At 48.0% G+C, this 18920-nt stretch overlaps 2 protein-coding genes across 3 annotated transcripts in view; both read right to left on the reverse strand.

The window, feature by feature from the left end:
- LOC115281231 (binder of sperm protein homolog 2-like) overlaps positions 1-1709 on the reverse strand; it is a 9949-nt gene extending 8240 nt beyond the window's left edge. For both annotated transcript variants that reach the window (XR_003904179.1, XM_029926554.1), the window contains exon 1: positions 1644-1709. Coding sequence is in view for 1 of the 2 variants with exons in the window: in XM_029926554.1 (XP_029782414.1) it covers positions 1644-1701 (58 nt within the window). In the remaining variant the exon portion in view is untranslated. The remainder of the gene's footprint in view (positions 1-1643) is intronic.
- Positions 1710-13031: 11322 nt separating this feature from the next.
- Positions 13032-18920, reverse strand: part of LOC115281052 (binder of sperm protein homolog 1-like) — a 7668-nt gene continuing 1779 nt past the window's right edge. Inside the window, exons 2-4 of the mRNA XM_029926290.1 lie at positions 15801-15830; positions 13713-13844; positions 13032-13312 (exon numbers count right to left, since the gene is read on the reverse strand). Of these exons, the coding sequence (XP_029782150.1) occupies positions 13170-13312; positions 13713-13844; positions 15801-15830 (305 nt within the window). The 3' untranslated portion in view covers positions 13032-13169. The remainder of the gene's footprint in view (positions 13313-13712; positions 13845-15800; positions 15831-18920) is intronic.

Below are 18920 nucleotides of genomic sequence, written 5' to 3' on the forward strand. Positions count from 1 at the left end.
CCTCCTCCCTTCTCTTCCTCCTCCATCACTTCCTCCTCCTCCTCCCCCCTCCCCTCCCCCACAGCTCCTGAGAAGCCACCACCTGCAGTGTACAAACCCCCCCCCACACCTGGCATCTGAAAACCTGCCCCCCCACCCCCCACTGCTCAGCCCTGTCACTCTCAGGCTGAACTGGACCAACTCCCAGAGTCACAACCTCAGACAGGCTTATTCTGAGATTAGGGGACAGTGAGATAAAGCAAGACCACTGCGGAATTTTAAGTAAGCACCCGCAAAATCAAGGTCACTGTGCTACAGATGGTCAATTCCTCCTTCCCCTTGGCTGAAATGGGTAGCCGCCACCGCCTTTTTTTTTTAAAGTTTATTTATATTTAGAGAGAGAGAGAGCAGGGGAGGAGCAGAGAGAAAGAGAATCCCAAGCAGGCTTCACGCTGTCATCATGGAGCCTGAGGTGGGGCTTGAACCCACGAACTGTGGGATTATGACCTGAGCAGAACCAATGAGCCTCCCAGGCGCCCTGTGGCTGCTGCCTCTCTCGGACTCTGCCTTCCTCCTCCTCCTGGTCTGAGGAGGGGCCTGTGGACACCCAGGCACAGAATCAGCCTGTCCCTCTGGCCGCATTCAACAGAGTCGACTCCTGCTTCTCTGACCAGCCTCCTCAAGTCTCCCAATCAGACCCCAAAGCCTGGAGCAGCTTCCAGCTGGGGGGCTCAGTCAGCTGAGCATCTGACTCTTGTCCAGGTCATCACCCCGGGGTTGTGGGACTGAGCCCCACATTGGGTTCCCTACGGAGCATGGAGCCTGCTTCAGATTCTCTCTTTCCTTCCACCCCTCCCTTCTTCTACTCTCTCTCTCTCTCAAATAAAAAAAATATTTAAAAAAATTTTTATAGTTTATTTTTGAGACAGAGAGAGACAGAGCACGAGTAGGGGAGGGGCAGAGAGAGAGGGAGACACAGAATCTGAAGCAGGCTCCAGGCCCTGAGCTGTCAGCACAGAGCCCGATTCCAGGCTCGAACTCACAAGCCGCAAGATCATGATCTGAGCCCAAGTCTGACTCTTAACCGACTGAGCCACTTGGGCGCCCCTAAAATAAAAACATTTTTAATGTTAAAAAAGTGTTCTTTTTCTCTGCTTTACAATTTTTTTTAATGTTTATTTATTTTAGAGAGAGAGAGAGAGACACAGACAGAATGTGAGCAGGGGAGGGGCAGAGAGATAGAGACACAGAATCAGAAGCAGGCTCCAGGGTCCGAGCTGTCAGCACAGAGCCCGCCTTGGGGCTTGGCTTGGGGCTCGAACCCACAAACCGCGAGATCATGACGTGAGCCGAAGTTGAACGCTTAACCAACTGAGCCACCCAGGCGCCCCTCTTTTTGCTTTTTTTTTTTTTTTAAAGAAGACTGTGGGAAGAACACTCTGCAATAGATTTAACTTCTCAACGAAAGTTCAAGTGCACCACACAGTACCACCGACTGCAGGCAGAACGCCCCCTTCCTGCAGACTGGAGCTTTGCACCCGCTGACCACACGTCCCCTCCCTCGCCTCCCCGCCCCCGCGCTCTCCCACAACGGCCGCCTCCTCCCGGGTCTCCCCTTCCTGCCCTGTCCCCGCTCCCCTCCCCCACCCGCCTGGCCACCTCACCTGCTTTCAGCGCACTCACGCAGACAGCCAGGGACAGCCAGCTCGCTGGACTGTTCATCCCCTCCAATCACCTACAGACAGTCTGCCCTGAGCAGGTGGCGCCTCTGATTTATACTCTCTGCTCCTGCTCCCCCCATAGAGGGCTCTCCTGGGGCTGGTTCCCCCGCGGGCAGTCTAGTGCCCTAAATCAGAGGGAGCGTAGAACCATCTGGAACACCCCTCCGAGAAAGCGCTGTAGCCCGTTCTCAAAGTGCGCTCCTGGCACCGGATTCGAGTCAGAAATGCAAATCCTTAGGGGCAGCTGTGGGGCTCAGGCAGTTAAGCATCCTTCCGGCTCAGGTCGTGATCTCTCCAGAGTCCGGGGTTCGAGTCCCTCGACGGGCTCTGTGCTGACAGCTCAGAGCCTGGAGTCTGCTTCTGATTCTGTGTCTCCTTCTCTCTCTGCCCCTCCCCCTTTCATGCTCTGTCTTCCTCAAAAATAAATAAACCTTAAAAAAAAAAATCGAATCCTTAACCTCCCCACCAGACCTGCTGAAACTCTTGGGATGGGACCAGCCCTCCCCTCCTCCCATTGTAACCAGCCCTCAGGCGATCAGATGTCTCAGGGAGTCTGGGAACCCCTCCTTTGGAAGTTTGCTTGATTTTTCCATATCCATTTTGTACCATTTACTCTCGTGATTACTGTTTTGCAAATACAAGTCTAGGGAGAAGGGCAAAGTCAGGTTTAGCCCCCTCGATAGGTAAGGCTCAGAGAGGTGGAGCATCGCACCGGTGGGCAGGGAGGACATGTGAAGGGCAGATCTTAGCCTCGGTTTCGACTCGTGGTCCTGGCCCGCTGTGCAATGCCTTTCCCAGCCACCATCTTGGAAGGGACCTGGGGAGACCAAAGAGGCCAGGGCACTTTGTAAGAGAGACCAAGGAGGGCAGAGTGCGTCCCCAACAAGGGGAGAGGGGGCCCCCAGGGCAATCCAAGATGAGGGACCAGCCTCATCCCGGGCCATGGGGAGGGAGGACATTAACCTCCCCCTTTGGCATCTGTCTGAGCCGAGGTCTTAGCCGAGTTACTTCACTTATGGCCCATTAGCAAACCCATGGGGGCCAGCCACTGGTTAGAAACACATCTGCCCTTTCCAAATAGAGATGAGAAAACAGACTTTGAAGGAAGCAAAGAAATTGTGATACAACCGGGGAAGTTGAGTTTCTCTTATCTGGTACGTAGGTTTTTGGTTTTGTTTTGTTTTTTAATGTTTGTTTATTATTGAGACAGAAAGAAACAGAGCATGAGCAGGGGAGGGGCAGAGAGAGAGGGGGGACACAGAATCCGAAGCAGGCTCCAAGCCTTGTGCTGTCAGCTCAGACGCAGGGCTCGAACCCACGAACCGTGAAATCATGACCTGAGTCAAGCCGGCTGCTCAACTGACTGAGCCACCCGGGCGCCCCAGTAGGCTTTTGCTCTTTGCTAGTTTGCTAAAACGGACGGATCTCCACTCAGCCTGTGGCCTCTCTGCAGATAGAGGCCACTGTCAGGCCCGAGGAGGCGACACTAAGCTAGAAAGAGTGTCACACAGCTTCATGTCACAGGAACTGTGTGTCCCTGGCTTGACATCTGGGGAAACTGAGGCGTGGGGGGAAGAGTGCAGCTTCCCTCCAGGCAGCCTGACATCAAGCCTTCTTGTTCACCCCCGCCCTTTTAGTTAGCGAGGTCTCCTAGATGAAGGGAAGCCTGGCCCCTTCAGAGCTGCTCGCTTGGACACGTGCCCCTGGCAGAACCGCCTTTGTTTCTGATCCTTGCCAGCTGAGTGACTCTGGGAACTTACTCTTGCTTTCTGAGTTTGCACACAAGAGCTCTGAAATCTCGGGGCACCTGGGGGCTCAGTTGGTTAAGCATCTGACTTCAGCTCAGGTCATGAACTCGCAGTTGGTGAGTTAGAGCCCCACGTCGGACTCTGTGCTGACAGCTTGGAGCCTGGAGCTGCTCCGGATTCTGTCTCCCTGTCTCTCTCTGCCCCTCCCCTGCTCGCACTTTGTCTCTCTCTTTCTCAAAACTAAAGATTTTTAAAACAATAATGAAAAAAGATCTCTGAAATTTGAGGCCACATACATCCCATTGGAGAGCCCAGTGAGTAGCTCCTTCCTTCCTTCCTTCTTTCCTTTTTGAGCTAATTGTACTTAATTATTTCCGATCCATAAATATCACTGCCCAGGATGCATACAAACAAAGTCAGTGGGAATGTGACGCCCGTTCTCCATCCCTCTTATTTAATAAGCTAACGTTTGTGGCAAGTATTTGAGCTTTTGGTATCAGGGGAGAGCGCACCTTTGATGTGTTGCTCTCTTTTTTGTGGGTACATTTTAAAAAATGCCTTTGGTTCTCATAACTTCTCCCGAAGATCATGGAAAGTTACGCTCCTGAATATTCATGAGGCCGCAGAGATGGGGCTCAGAAGGTCCGAGGCGGCCGGTGAGGCGGGGTCTGCAAATTCGCCCGCCCCGCCCCCTAAGGCAAGTCGGGACACGCGGAGCAGGACCAGAACACCTTACCCTCTGGAAGGGCTGGCATGGACACAGAGGGGACCCATTATTCCTTTCTTGCTCCACTGGATTGTCTCTATGCCCCCAAGGTGCTCAACCAACTGTGATCAAATATTTTTCAGAACCAGAGTTGGTATCTGGCTGAAGGCGCTGGGAGGGCAGAGATGAGGAAAGAGAAAGGAAGGAAAAGAAAAGAAAAAAAAAAAAACAAACCCAAATCCACCAAGGCCCTAAACCTACCAAGCAGCAGAGCAGGGCTGAAGATTCTAGTGCTTCCGTGCGGATCACAAGGACACGCAGAGAGGAATCACTGATGATTCCGGCAGACGGGATCACATGGGGCTATTTTACCTCCTGCAAAACTGGCCCCGGGTTTGGATTCAGAAGGTCTCCTTGCAAACGCCAGCTCTAGATGCAGGGACGTTCATGTCAGACGGAGTGACCTCCGGGTCCTGGATTTCCCATGCAGGGGCTGGGGACAGTGGTGCCGTGTCTCACAGCCACGGGGCTCGGGCTGGGTAGCGAGCATCTACTGATCAGAATTTCTTGTTTCTGAGAGTTGAGTCATTGGAGTTAAGATACTAAATCTTCCCGCAGCCTACAAGGGCCGCCATCACGAAATGCCCCGGCCTGGATGGTCTACACACCTAGAAGTGTCTTTTCTCACAGTTCCGGAGGCCGGAAGTCCAGGAGCAAGGCGCCGGCTGATCTGACTTCTGGGCGAAGGCCCTTTTCACGACCAGCTTCTCACTGTGTCCTCACGTGGCTTTTCCTTCGGGCTTGTATACAGAGAAAGAGATCTCTGGTGTCTCTCTCACAGAGACGCCAATCCTATTGGATTAAGGTCCCAGATTTATGACCTCACTTAACCTGTATTACCCCATTAGGGGTCCTATCCGAATGAGGGGTTAGGGCAGCAGTGTATACAGTTGTCTGGGCAGGGCCTCGATACCGCCCATAACACCCGGATTTATCTCTGCAAAACGAGATGGTGGTCTCAGCTGGTCTGAACCATGGGACAGTCTGAGATCATCGGCACATATTGGAAGTCAGCATAACAAGCAAAGAGGTCTCGACTTTTGGAAGAGTCAAATCACATCCGCATGTAGACAACGGACACTTACCTTTAATGACTAATGACTAGCGCTCAGGGAGTCTTGGGTTTTGAGAGAGAACCAGAGACGGGGGCATTAGGTGGCTCGCAGGGAAGGATTGAAGAGAAAGAGGGTGAGCATTTTGTTTAGGGCTGGAAATGCCTCGGTTTGACTCTAGGGTCCACCTCTTTCTCCCTGTGAAACCCCGGGCAGGTGGCGTAGCTGATTTCCGTTCTATTTTCCTCATCCATAAGATCGGGATCACCAAAGGACTCTTTATTTCCCCACCAAACCTGCTCATCTTGTCTCATTTCAGTAAACGACACAGCCTGTCACCTGGACCCGTGGTCACACTGGCTTCACCTTTCAGTCCTGTCTGCCACCCTCTCGCCGGTCCGCCAGCCAGGGGACTGAGTTGGTGCTGGACCCAGCCACTCCCGCTTCTGCCCACGCTCTGCCGCTAATCCAAGCACCCTGACCCCCCAGCGTGCCACCCGGCCCACGGCCAGTCTCCCTGCTGCCACCTCTGCACCCTTCACACAGTAGCTGGAGCAGGATCCTGTCACTGCTGGGATGGGAATCCCCACGGCCTCCGTGACACTTAGGAAAAATGCCAGTCCCTCCTCTATCTGCCCTTGGATGGTCCCCATCGCTCACCCAAACCTAGCAGCCTCCATATTTTCTCACCACCCCAAACACAACGCTATCCCAGGAATTGACATTCTGTGTTTGTCTCCGGAAACTCCATTCCTGGAAGGGTGGGACTCGCTCCCTCCCTTTCTTCAGATCCCCGTGATCCAGTGGCCGCTGTCCCAGAAAGGCCGTTCTCAGCCACTCTGTCTAGTTCGGTGGCTCCCATCCCTCTCTCGTCTTTCCCTCTTACCCCGATATAATCTTCTTTTAAATGTTTTTTTAATTTATTTTTGAGGGACAGAGACAGCATGAGCAGGGGAGGGGCAGAGAGAGAGGGAGACACAGAATCTGAAGCAGGTTCCAGGCTCCGAGCTGTCAGCACAGAGCCTGATGCAGGACTCGAACCCACGAACTGTGAGATCATGACCTGAGTCGAGGCCAGACACCCAACCGACTGAGCCACGCAGGCACCGCCCCCCCTCCACCACCCCCCCGATATAATCTCTCACGCAGCGTTTCTCTCTCCCTGGCCCGATTTCCAGCTTTCTTACCCATGCCTCCGTGCATGTCCATTTCCATCACGGTGTGTGCCTGCTTCTTTAGTCCCTTTCTCCTCTCTAGACTGCAGACTTCAGAGCCGTGACTTCCATTCTTTACTTTATCTCTGGCAGAACAAAACTGTGCCTGACAAATAGCACGCGCTCAATGGCCATAGTTAGAGGACTGCTGCGTGCCTCTCTCACAGGTCTGGAAGGTTCTAGGAAATTGCGTGGGTAAAGCAGTGAGGCTGGAACACAGCACAGGCTACGTAACCGTGACAGGTGGTCCTTGGCAGCCTTGCTTCATCGTCACTGGGAAGTCTTGTGTTTTAATTTTTTTAACGATTATCTGTTTTTGAGAGACAGAGACAGAGTGTGAGCAGGGGAGGGGCAGAGAGAGGGGGAGACACAGAATCTGAAGCAGGCTCCAGGCTCTGAGCTGTCAGCACAGAGCCCGACGCGGGGCTCGAACCCATGAACTGTGAGATCATGACCTGAGCTGAAGCCGGACGCTTAACCGACTGAGCCACCCAGGCGCCCTGGGAAGTCATTTCCGATGTTGCTGCTGGACAGAGAGTTGATGAAAGTGATTCTCACAGTCTTTTCCATGGCTGCCCATAGTGACTAAGTGTTTCATGAGAGACTAATATTTCTGACTCTGGGGGGCAGAGAGCTGATTTCGGGCAGCTCTGACAGCATGTCCGGTGGCCATCCCTGGCACGTTGCTTAGGGCAATGCCACGTGAGTGGGGGCCACACGGCATATTCACCAGCACGCCTCATGTCCTCATGTTCACTACAGGTGTGGGCCACTGCCTGAAAAAGTGCACAGGGGTTTATTTTGGACAGAAGCTATTGGGTTTGGTGGGAGATAGTCTGAATCCTCAAGCTAAATCCACTTGTGTCCTGAAGCAAAACCATCATCATTATAGTAACAATGATGCGGCTGTTGCACTTGCTAGCTCTGTGGCCCGGACGCGTGGTGCCTCACTTTCCTCAGGTGTGAGGTGGAGGTGACAGTTGCACCTACTTCATAAGAGTGTCATATTACATGGGTCGTTATGTGCAAGGCAATGAAAACAAGCCCTCAGCACAGAGTAAGCGCCATATGTTTGCTTTAATCATGGCGATTACCACCACCACTGTTACGACAGCTAATAATAACAAAGTTTTTATTTTAGAATTGCTCTTATATTCTATAACCCAGACAAAACGTCTGTAAGGTAAGCAATGATATGAACCGAATTTGTGGATGGAGAAACCCCAGCCCCGAAAAGTTAAGTGACTTGACATTAAAGCCTCACAGCTGGGAAAATGTGGGATGGAGTTCAAATTCCATGTTGTCTGATTCCAAGCGCTCTAAGCCACTACGTGACACAGTGTCTGTGGACAGGACCGACTAAGTTCAGGAAGCACGTTGTACTCCTAGCACTAGGTGGATGGCGTCCCCTGAGGTAGAACTTAAATCTATACACAGAGCTTCAACGGGGATGGGCTCGAGCCTGACCCCTAGTGGATTCCATAAGAAAAACATTCGAGGGCTGACTTTCCTCCACCCTTTCACCAATGCTTGCTGCGTTTTGACATTTTGAGGATAGCCATCCCAACAGGTGTAAGATGACATCTTATTGGAATTTTTTCCTTTTGTAATGTTTGTTTTTATTTTTGGGAGAGCACGCGCAAGCGAGGGAGGGGCAGAGAGAGAGGGAGACAGAGGGTTCCGCGCTGACATCATCGAGCCGGATGTGGAGCTAGAACTCTCTGAGATCATGACCCGAGCTGAAGTCAGGCGCTAACCCACTGAGCCATCCAGGCGCCCCTCGGTGCGGTTTTGATTCGAATTTCCATAATTAGTGATGTTAAACACCTCTTCATATACCCATTGGTATGGGTGTATCTTCTTCGGAAAGAAGATGGGCTCTTTGCCCATCGGTACGGCCATTGTGGAAAACCGCTTGCAATTTCTTCCAAAACTCCAGCCATCCTACTTCTGGGTATATATCCAAAGAAAATAAAGTCCCTGAGGAGACAGCTGCACCCCCAAGTTCACTGCAGCATTATTCACAAGAGCCAAAATGCGGAGGCAACCAAAGTGTGCACTGATGGATGAATGGATAAAGGAAATGTAAATATAACGTCCGTATATATAACGGATCATTATCATCCTTATAAAAGGAGGTCCTGTCATTTGTGACAACACGAATTAACCCAGAGGACATTACGCTAAGCGAAATAAGCCACCCATGGGGGGGAAATGTGTGAACACACGTGTGTAATCTAAAAGAGTGAAACTCCCAGAAACTCCCAGGAGAAGGGCAGCAGAAATGGGGAGCTGCTGGCCAAAGGTTCAGCTTGAAGGATTCCTATAAAGCTAATCAAACCGTGTAATATTAATGAAAGAAGAGACAAATAGATCCATGGAACAGACAGAGCCCAGAAATCGACTCACACATAAAAATAGTCCACTAATCTGTAACAAAGGAGCAAATGCAATTCGTTGGAGAAAAGACAGTGTTTTCAACAAATGGCACCAGAACCCCATCACTCTGCCAGTGGACTGCTAGCCAGAATATAGGAAGAACTCTTACAACTCAGCAATGAGAAAAGAAACAACCCAACTTAAAAAACGAACAAAAGCGCGGAACAGATCTCGCACTAGAGAGCACGTTCAGGTGACAGCTAAGCTTACGCAAAAATGGTCAATACCCTGTGTCACTAGGGAATTTCAAGTTAAGGCGATGAAATACCACCACGGCCCCATGACGTTGGCCAAAGTCCAAACGCAGCAACGTCCATGCTGCTGAGGATGTGGAGCTAGGACTCTTGCTCGTCACTGGTGGGAATGCGGAACGGGACGGCCACTTTGGGGGGTTGGCAGTCCCCACGGAGCTGAACACGCTCTTTATCCTATGAGCCAGGGTAACCCAAATAGTTGGAAACCCATGTCAACACAAATACGTGCACACAGCGGTTTCCAGCAGCTTCATGCACAACTGCCTAGACTTGGGAGCAGCCAAGATGTCCTTCAGTAGGTCAGGAGATAAACAAACCGGTACATCCAGACCATGGACTGCGATTCAGTGACGAAAGGAAATCAAAACGGTTGGGGAACTTTGACGCATGTCGCTCGGTGAAAGAGACCGTTTCTAGAAAGCTCCGTACTGTGTCCTCCAAACTATATGATATTCTGGAAAAGGCAAAGCTATGACTACAGTCAGCCCCAGAGGAGAAATCTGCCTGAAGTGAGAACCCACTGGAGAGGAGTCGTGGTGGATCAGAGAAAGAATGTCAGGAGGGAAATTTAGAAGTACACAGACCTGAGTGGGCTGCTGTGGGAAGCATCGCTTTGGCAGGAGGCTGGGTGTTGATGAGGGAAGAGAGTCACACATTGGGACACCATAAAATAAGGGGTGCCCGGGTGGCTCCGTCAGTTAGGCGTCTGGCTTCGGTTCAGGTCATAATCTCGCGGTTTGTGGGTTCGAGCCCTGCGCTGGGCTCTGTGCTGACAGCTAGCTCAGAGTCTGGAGCCTGCTTCAGATTCTGTGTCTCCCTCTCTCTCTGACCCTCCCCTGCTCACACTGTCTCTCTCCGTCTCTCATAAATAAATAAAAAACATTAAAGAATAAATAAAATAAACCCCCCAAATGGAAGAACCCACAGACCTTCCGGCCATTGAACACCTGTCTTCCCCTGCAAAAAGCCATCCAGGAAAGAAACTGCCCCCTACTTTGTGGATGGTAGAGGGCGCCCTTCACCTACGAATCTTATAAACCATCAACGCCAGTCTGTGAAATGCTACAAATCTTTGGAGTTAGGAAAACCATCTTGAATCTGAAATTCAAGAAGTACTCCAACGATATTTTTTAAATAGGGAAAAATAGAACACTACCGAGCGTAATCAGGAAATGAAGAAAAAGTTTAAAAATATTCAAAGTGACAACCAAAGTAAAATCCGGCCAAGGGAGAGCAGATCCAAGCGCAGACTCAAGAAGGGGCATTTAAGAAAAGTGCTAGGACATCCAGGAAGGTGAAAATAAGATAAAAACATCAAAGGAGCAAGAGAGACTGTGATTGAAATGAGGGAACTTACACCGCATATGTGATGCTGTCTCTGAAAGAGAATAACAAAACACAGCAGAAAAGTCATATTTAGATATAGTCAAAGAAAACTCTGCAAAAACAGAGGATCGGAATCGACATATTCAAAGGACCCACCAGTTACCTGGAAATCCTTACCTGGTAATAATGACTTCTGGCATACAGGAGTGTAGTTTTAAAATTTTTACATGTTTTATTTATTTTTATTTTTTTTGTATACAATTTATTTTTTTACCATATGCAATTCTTTTCCGTCATTTACAATACAGTAGTTTCAATGACACTCCAAACAGAAAAGCAAAGTAAAAAATCAAAACCTCCACTTCTAATGTTTTATTTATTTTTGACAGAGAGAGAGACAGTGTGAGTGGGTGAGGGTCAGAGAAAGAGGGAGACACAGGATCCACAGACAGGCTCCAGGCTCTGAGCTGTCAGAACAGAGCCCGATGTGGGGCTTGAACCCACGAACCGTGAGATCATGACCTGAGCCAAAATCATGCTTAACCGCCTCAGCCACCCAGGTGCCCCAGGAGTATAGTTTTAGACGTTCAAGGTAGAGAAAACACCCTCAGAACACACAAAGCAAAAAAGATCACTTATTTATTTATTTATTTATTTATTTATTTATTTATTTATTCTAACATATTTATTTATTTAAAAAATATTTATTTTGGGGAGAGCGCAAGCGGGGGAGGGGCAAACAGAGGGGGACAGCGGATCCCAAGCGGGCTCTGAGCTGACAGGCTGACAGCAGCAAGCCCAATGCAGGGCTCGAACTCACAAATTGCAAGATCATGACCTGAATGGAAGTCAAGAGGCTGACGCTCGACTGACTGAGCCACCCAGGTGCCCCATGTATCTCATAATTTTTGATGCTACTGTAAGTAGTATGTTCAAACAATTTTTTATGTTCATTTATTCCTAAATGAGAGAGAGAGTGTGCGAGCAAGAGAGGGGCAGAGAGAGACACACACACAGAATCCAGAGCAGGCTCCAGGCTCTGAGCTGTCACCACAGAGCTCGAAGCAGGGCTTAAACCCACGAACTGTGAAATCATGACCTGAGCCGAAGTCGGATGCTCAATGGACTGAGCCCCCCAGGCGCCCCTATTTTTAGCCGTTTCTAAGTGTATGGTTCAGGACCAATATACTTACACACACAGCGTTGTGCCGGCCTGCCGCTACCTATTTCCAAAGTTTTCTATGGCCTCAAACAGAAACCCCATACCCATTGAACCAGTGACTTTCTGGGCGCCTGGGAGGCTCAGTCGGTGAAGCATCCCGCTTTGGCTCAGGTCACGATCTCGCAGTTCGCGAGTTCAAGCCCTGCATCCGGCTCTGTGCTGACAACTCAGAGCCTGGAGCCTGCTTCGGCTTCTATGTCTCCCTCTTTCTCTGTTCATCCTGCCTGTGCTCTGACTCTCTGTCTCCCAAAAATAAACAAACATTAAAAGAAAAAATTTTTTGATGTTAACAGCAGGGGGCGCCTGCGCGGTTCAGTCATTTAAGCATCTGACGTTAACTCAGGTCATGATCTCACAGTTCGTGAGTTCGAGCCCCACATCGGGCTCTGTGCTGACAGCTTGGAGCCTGGAGCCTGCTTCCAGGGCTTCTGTGTGTCCCTCTCTCTCTGCCCCTCCCCCTTCTGTCTTTCAAAACCAAATAAACATTTTAAAAATTTCATTCTATATTAAAATAATGCATTTTTCATAGACTTTATTTTTTTTAGAGCAGTCTCGGGTTTATAGCAAAATGGAGCAGAAGACTCGGAGAGTTCCCATATTCCCCCTGCCCACACACAGGTACAGCCTCTCCCCAAATCCACACCCCCCACTAGAGCGGGATGTTCAATCAAAGGACTGAAATGACACCTAGTTCTCACCTAAAGTCCACAGACTTTTTTAAAGGGCTTAATTCTGGGGCACATGGTGGCTCCGTTGGTTGAGTGCCCCACTCTTGATTTCGCTCAGGTCGTCTACGGCCATACCACCCTGAACGCGCCTGATCTCGCCTGATTTCGCTCATGTCATGATCCCTGGGTGGTGAACTTGAGCCCCAGGTCAAGGTCAGGCTGTGCACAGAGCCTGGTTAAGATTCTCTCGCTCCCTCTCTCTGTGGCCCTTCCCCACTTGCACATTCTCTTTCTCTCTCTCTCAAAAAAAAAAAAAAGGCCACAATGAACCCGTTAGCATGTAAAAATGCTGAGGCTAGAAAATAAGTTCCATAAACACCCCATTTCCTATAACCCATGACCCAAACCCCAAGTGATTTACAGCCAGGTCATATCTCAGAAAAAAAAAACCCAAAACAACCTTTTATTAAAATGTTTTAACATTTATTTATTTTTGAGAGACAGAGAGAGACAGATCATGAGCAGGAGAGGGGCAGAGAGAGAGGGAGACACAGAATCTGAAGCAGGCTCCAGGCTCCGAGCTAGCTGTCAGCACAGAGCCCGACACGGGGTTCAAACCCATGAACCATGAGATCATGACCTGAGCCGAACTCAGACGCTCAACTGACTGAGCCACGCAGGTGCCCCATAAAACAACATTTTTAAGGAGAAAAGAAACGGGAGATAATTTCCCCGGAGAACAATTAGACCTCCTCCTGCCCCTCCCAGAAAATGTCACCATCAGTCACAATATTTCCAAACCTTGTCCTTGTTATAATTCCGGGTCAGCGAGCACCACTTCTTCCCGAACAGGTCCCCGTCGTCAGTACACTCGCTGTAGATCAGGCGTCTGTACCAGAAGGGAAACATGCATTTTGCAAAGTCTGTGGAGAAGAGAAGCGATCAGAGTAAGAGATCTTTCTGTTCTGTGCCTCCCCGCTGTCACCACACACACACACACACACACACACACGCACACACACACACACACACACACACACACCACTCCGCTCAGCACCATCTACTCTGAAATATTGGTGGGGGCTTGAGGTTTTGCTAAGCGTTTTCATTTCAAGATAACGTTGGGTGAAGCGGTCATCACAGTCTTGGGGGCCGTGTGACTTCCACACTCCCAGGGATCTGCACAAACCTGAGTTTTGCGATGTGACGGACTGCGGGTTCTCTTGTCAGGGCCCTCGGGGAGGGGGGGAGGGGGTCTCGCCGGACCTCAGCCCTGGAGAGGGAAGATCACCACCCTGAGGCGTTCAGAGGCGGGCTCCTCACCTTCCTCGGAGCAATACTTCCAATATCCTTGGTAAGTCTCATTTAGGGAGCACCACCTGTGCTTTGAGTTGAACATGACGCAGTCGTGGAACGTCCCTCCTCTGTAGCGGAATGGGAAGACGCACTTCCCATCTAGAGAGAACAGAACAGCCTTGTCAGTCTGGGAGTGTTAGTTTAGATGTTACAAAATTATGTCCATCCTCCGCTGGCTGCACGAAATCAGAGGGGCTGCCTGAGGTTCTGTTGAGCAGAGTCCGGAGCTGCTGAAACCCAACCCCAAGTCCCAGTCTCCTCCATGGTATAAACACTGTTTGTATTTTGCTTAGCATGTAGCCCCAGTTCCAGAAGCCGAAACTGAGGTTAGAACACAAATTTGAGACTTATTTCCCCTCCATCTCTTCTTTACCTTCTTACACACACACACACACACACACACACACACGCACAATGTATATAGCCAGATTTATCTCTATCCACACTTTTCTGCATGCACACACATATATCTCCATCCATCCATCCGTCTGTCCATCCATCACATATATAACTATACATATTATATATGTAGAGGTACATATGTGCAGATTTTTTGCTCCCTCCCCGAGTGAATCACACTTTATATCCATCATGTATTTTGAGAGACAGAGCATGCGCTCACGCACAAGTGGAGGGGGGACAGACAGAAGGGCTGACAGAATCTAAAGGAGGCTCTCTGTGCTGTTAGCGCAGAGCCCAGTGCGGGACTTGAACTCACAAACCATGAAATCATGACCTGACCTGAAATCAGGAGTCTGATGCTCAACCAACTGAGCCACCCAGGGGCCCCGTAACCTGAGTTTTAACTCAGCACATCACAAAAATCCTTTTCAATATATCCCGCCCCCCCCCTTTTTTTTTTAAACTCCTGGCCTCCATTTAAGACAGCTTCCGGAACTTCTTCTAGAATTGAACTCACCATCTTTCTTTCGTGCTTATATTCATCCTCAGTGAATGACCCATTCTGTGTCCCCGCACTGACTCAAAACAATGTCCTCCGACATGTCCTTTAAGCTTTGCAGCTTTAAGTCCTTTCTGACGCCTATTCATCATCTGCGAGACGGATTTTGCCAAACTTATTCAATATTTCCCTCATCAGATTGCTCACCCCCTGCCTAGGACGCTGAGGCAAGCATTCCTGTATATAAATCCTTACATATCAAAACGTTTGTTTCTACAGAATGGAAGCCCCAAAAGCAAGATGATCAGGTTACAGCGCATGTGAATTGTCAACATTGCTGGCGTTGCTTTCTCAAAAGGCGCTCACAACTCATCTTTCCTGCCAATGTGCTCCTTTACCTGGATTTATACAATTTTTAAGTGTCTGACTTTAAAACAGATGATTCTCATCTTTCTTTAAAATAGACGGTGCGGTTGGGCGCCTGGATGCTCAGTCAGCTGAGTGTCTGACTCTTGCTTTGGGCTCAGGTCATGATCCCAAGATCATGGGATCGAGCCCCGCATCAGGCTCTGTGCTATGGAGCCTGCTTGAGATTCTCTCCCTCCCTCTCTCTCTCTCTCTCTCTCTCTCTCTCTCTCTCTCTCTCTCTCTCTGTCTCCCCGACCCGGTCCCTCTCCCATGTGCTCCCCCGACTCTCAAATAAATAAATAACAGATTAAAAAATAAAATAAACGGTGCAGGGTAAAATGAACAGGATCTGAAGACCGCAAGCATCAGAAAAGATTATTATTTGATGCATTCTAGGCTGATGCCATGCTATTTATATGACTAGAGGTATGGTTTGTTTAAATATCTATTAATATTTATTTTATTATTATAATTTCCTTATAGTATTCCTAATAACTATTGGGCATTTTTTTCTATGTGAATTTAAAAGTCGGGTATTTTCTGTTATATTGGCAGGAATTAAAGGGTAGTGCCAGGAAAATGCCAGTAAAGTTCAGGGCGACTCTGTTTCTTGTTTTTCTTTCTGTTTACACATTGTTTACATCAAATTTTATGAGCAGAGAAAAAAGAAATTTTATCAGGAAAACCCCCACTGATTTCCCTATTTTTACAAAATTAGAAGAAAATGTACTTTGATAGCAACTTACCTTTGACTTCTGGAAAGTGAGTTATAGTTTCTGAAAAATAAAATTTGAAGCTGACATTTATTTCACAGTTCTTATGTTTTCCAATCAAGAACATGACATGATTCTTCTATTATTTAGAACTCACTATACGCACTTCAATATGATTTTATCATTTACTTTAAGTCCTGGCCATTTCTTGCTGATATAGCTCCAAAGTGCATTGATGTAAAATAGAATGATTTCCGGGGCACCTGGGGGGCTCAGTCGGTTAAGCGTCCGGCTTCGGCTCAGGTCATGATCTCGCGGTTTGTGGGTTCGAGACCCGCATTGGGCTCTGTGCTGACAGCTCAGAGCCTGGAGCTGCTTCGAATTCTGTACCTCCCCCTCTCTCTGCCCCTCCCCTGCTCACGCTGTCTCTCTCTGTCTCTCAAAAAAAAAAAAATAGAATAATTCCCTTTTCCATTAGTGTCTAGTTTATTCATACTAGAATCAAGGGAAACAATTGGCTAATGTATATCTGTCTTGTATCCAGTCACAAGCTAGTAATCTTTCCTAGTTTTCCTAGGGGTTCCAATAAAGTGTACAATCATATACATTAGTCATACTTGTTATTTTTTCTGGTCTGTGGATTACTCCTTTTTTGCGGTACCACGTGTGTTAGATTCCGCCACCCCCACCGTGTTAGTGATGCCTGGTGACAGCAGACACATCTGTGCTTTGGCCAGAGACAGTGACATTCAGGTTGAGAATGTTCATTTCAGGGGCGCCCGGGTGGCTCAGTCAGCTAAGCACCCAACTCTTGGTTTCTGCTCCGGTCATGATCTCGTGTTTCGTAGGACTGAGCCCCACACTGGGCTCTGTGCTGACGGCACGAAGCCTGCTTGGGATTCTCTCTCTCCCCACGTCTCTCTCTGCCCTTCCCCTGCTTGTTCTCTCTCTCTCTCTCTCTCTCTCTCAAAATGAATAAATAAACTTAAAAAAATGAAAGAATACTTATTTCAGATCGGTTGATAATAGCCCCTCAAATAGAAATTAATCCAAAAATACCAATCTCTGAGGAAATTTAAAAATAAAATATAACTTTAGGGGCCCCTGGGCGGCTCAGTCAGTTAAGTGTCTGACTCTTGATCTCAGTTCAGGTCTGGGTCTCAGGGTCTTGAGTTCAAGGTCTGTATTGGGTGCTGTGCTAGGTGTGAAGCCTATGTAAAATAAATAGAATAGAATAGAACAGAACAGAATAGAATAGGATAGAATAGAATGGAGCAGAATAAAATAAAATAAAATAAAATAAAATAAAATAAAATAAAATAAAATAAAATAAAATAAAATAAAATAAAACTTTATAATACCAGGCAGGCATTTACAAAGATGAGCACATAAATCGATAGGAAAACATTTGTACTTCATCTTTAGGTGACAAAAGGCCTTCTCTACTTCAGCATGTCCTCTAAGACTCTATTTTTTCAAAAAAGGAAATCACATCATGTAGGGGATGGAATATCTGATCAACTCAAAAACGTTAACAGTAAATTACAGTCATATTACAATTGCTTTCCTCTTACTTTTCTTTAACTATTAAAAAAAAGTTTTTTTCATTTCATTTATTTGAGAGAGAGAGAGGGAGCCTGCGACTGGCAGAGAGGGGCAGAGGGGGAGAGAGAATCTTTTCTTTTAATGTTTTTTTAAAATTTATTTTTGAGAGAGAGAGACAGCATGAGCAGAGGAGGGGCAGAGAGAGAGGGAGACACAGAATCTGAAGGAGGCTCCAGGCTCTGAGCTGTCAGCACAGAGCCCAACGCGGGGCTCAAACCCACGAACCATGAGATCATGACCTGAACCGAAGCTGGACCCTCAACCAACTGAGCCACCCAGGCGCCCCGAGAATCTTTAAAATTTTTTTTTTACATTCATTTTTGAGAGTGAGAGAGACAGCACGAGTAGGGCAGGGGCAGAGATAGAGAAGGGTGGGGGGAAACACAGAATCCAAAGACAGGCTCCAGGCTCGAGCTGTCAGCACAGAGCCTGGCACGGGTCCTAAAGTCACAGACCTCGAGATCATGACTTGAGCCGAAGTCTGACACTTAACCGACTGAGCCCCCCACATGCCCCTAGGAGAAAGAGAATCTTAAGCAAGCTCCATGCTCGGCCAGTTTCCTTAACAGGTTTTTTAAAGGTTTATTTATGTGTTTTTTTTTTTGAGAGAGAGAGAGGGGCAGAGAGAGAAGAGACTGCCACGCAGGCTCCAAGCCACCAGCACGGAGCCCGTTGTGGGGCTCCCTCCCACGAACTGTGAGATCACGATCTGAGCTGAAATCAGGAGTCAAACGCTTAATTGGCTGGGCCCCTGAGGCATTTTTCCTTAACTGTTTTTAACATAGATTTGTATTTTTTTTTAAGTAGGCTTCACGCCCAGCACACATCCCGATGCAGGGCTTGAACTCACAACCTTGAGACCAAGGCCTGAGCTGAGATCAAGAGTTGGACCCTTAACGGACTGAGCCATGCAGACGCCCCTACTTTATCTTATACATAAGGACATAAAATAGTAGTTTCTCATGGAAAATATAATTTCTTACTGGGAAACGAAGCATAATATTCGATGACTTTACATTTTATTGCCAAATTTAAAAGGAACTCTAATAAAAGAATTTTGATCACCTCATCTGTAGCTGGTGTATGGCCAAGTGAAAGATACAATTGTAAACAAATATTTATTATACTAGATTTAGCCTTTAAAATAAAATAAAATACAAATATTTTACTAAATTATATTCCAGTAAGGATAATCTTTTGAAGGAGATGCATCATAATTTCAGGGGTGCTTATTTTCAGGAGTGTCATTGTGAGTGAGTTTTAATGTTTCCTTTTGCTTTAACTGTATTTTCCAAATAGTATTAATGATTAGGAGCAACAAAAACAATCTCTAAAACAAACAAACAAAAAGCAGCGGTGCTTGGGTGGCTCAGTCAGTTGAGCATCCGGCTCGTGATTTTAGCTCAGGTCATGATCTCACAGTTCATGGGTTCGAGCCCCATGTTGGGCTCTGTGCTGACAGTGTGGAGCCTGCTTGTGATTCTCTTTCCTCGCTCTCTCTCTGCCCCTCCCCCACTCATTCTCTCTCTCTCTCTCTCTCTCTCTCTC

The sequence above is a fragment of the Suricata suricatta genome, chromosome 16 (assembly GCF_006229205.1).
Source record: "Suricata suricatta isolate VVHF042 chromosome 16, meerkat_22Aug2017_6uvM2_HiC, whole genome shotgun sequence".
NCBI lineage: Eukaryota > Metazoa > Chordata > Mammalia > Carnivora > Herpestidae > Suricata > Suricata suricatta.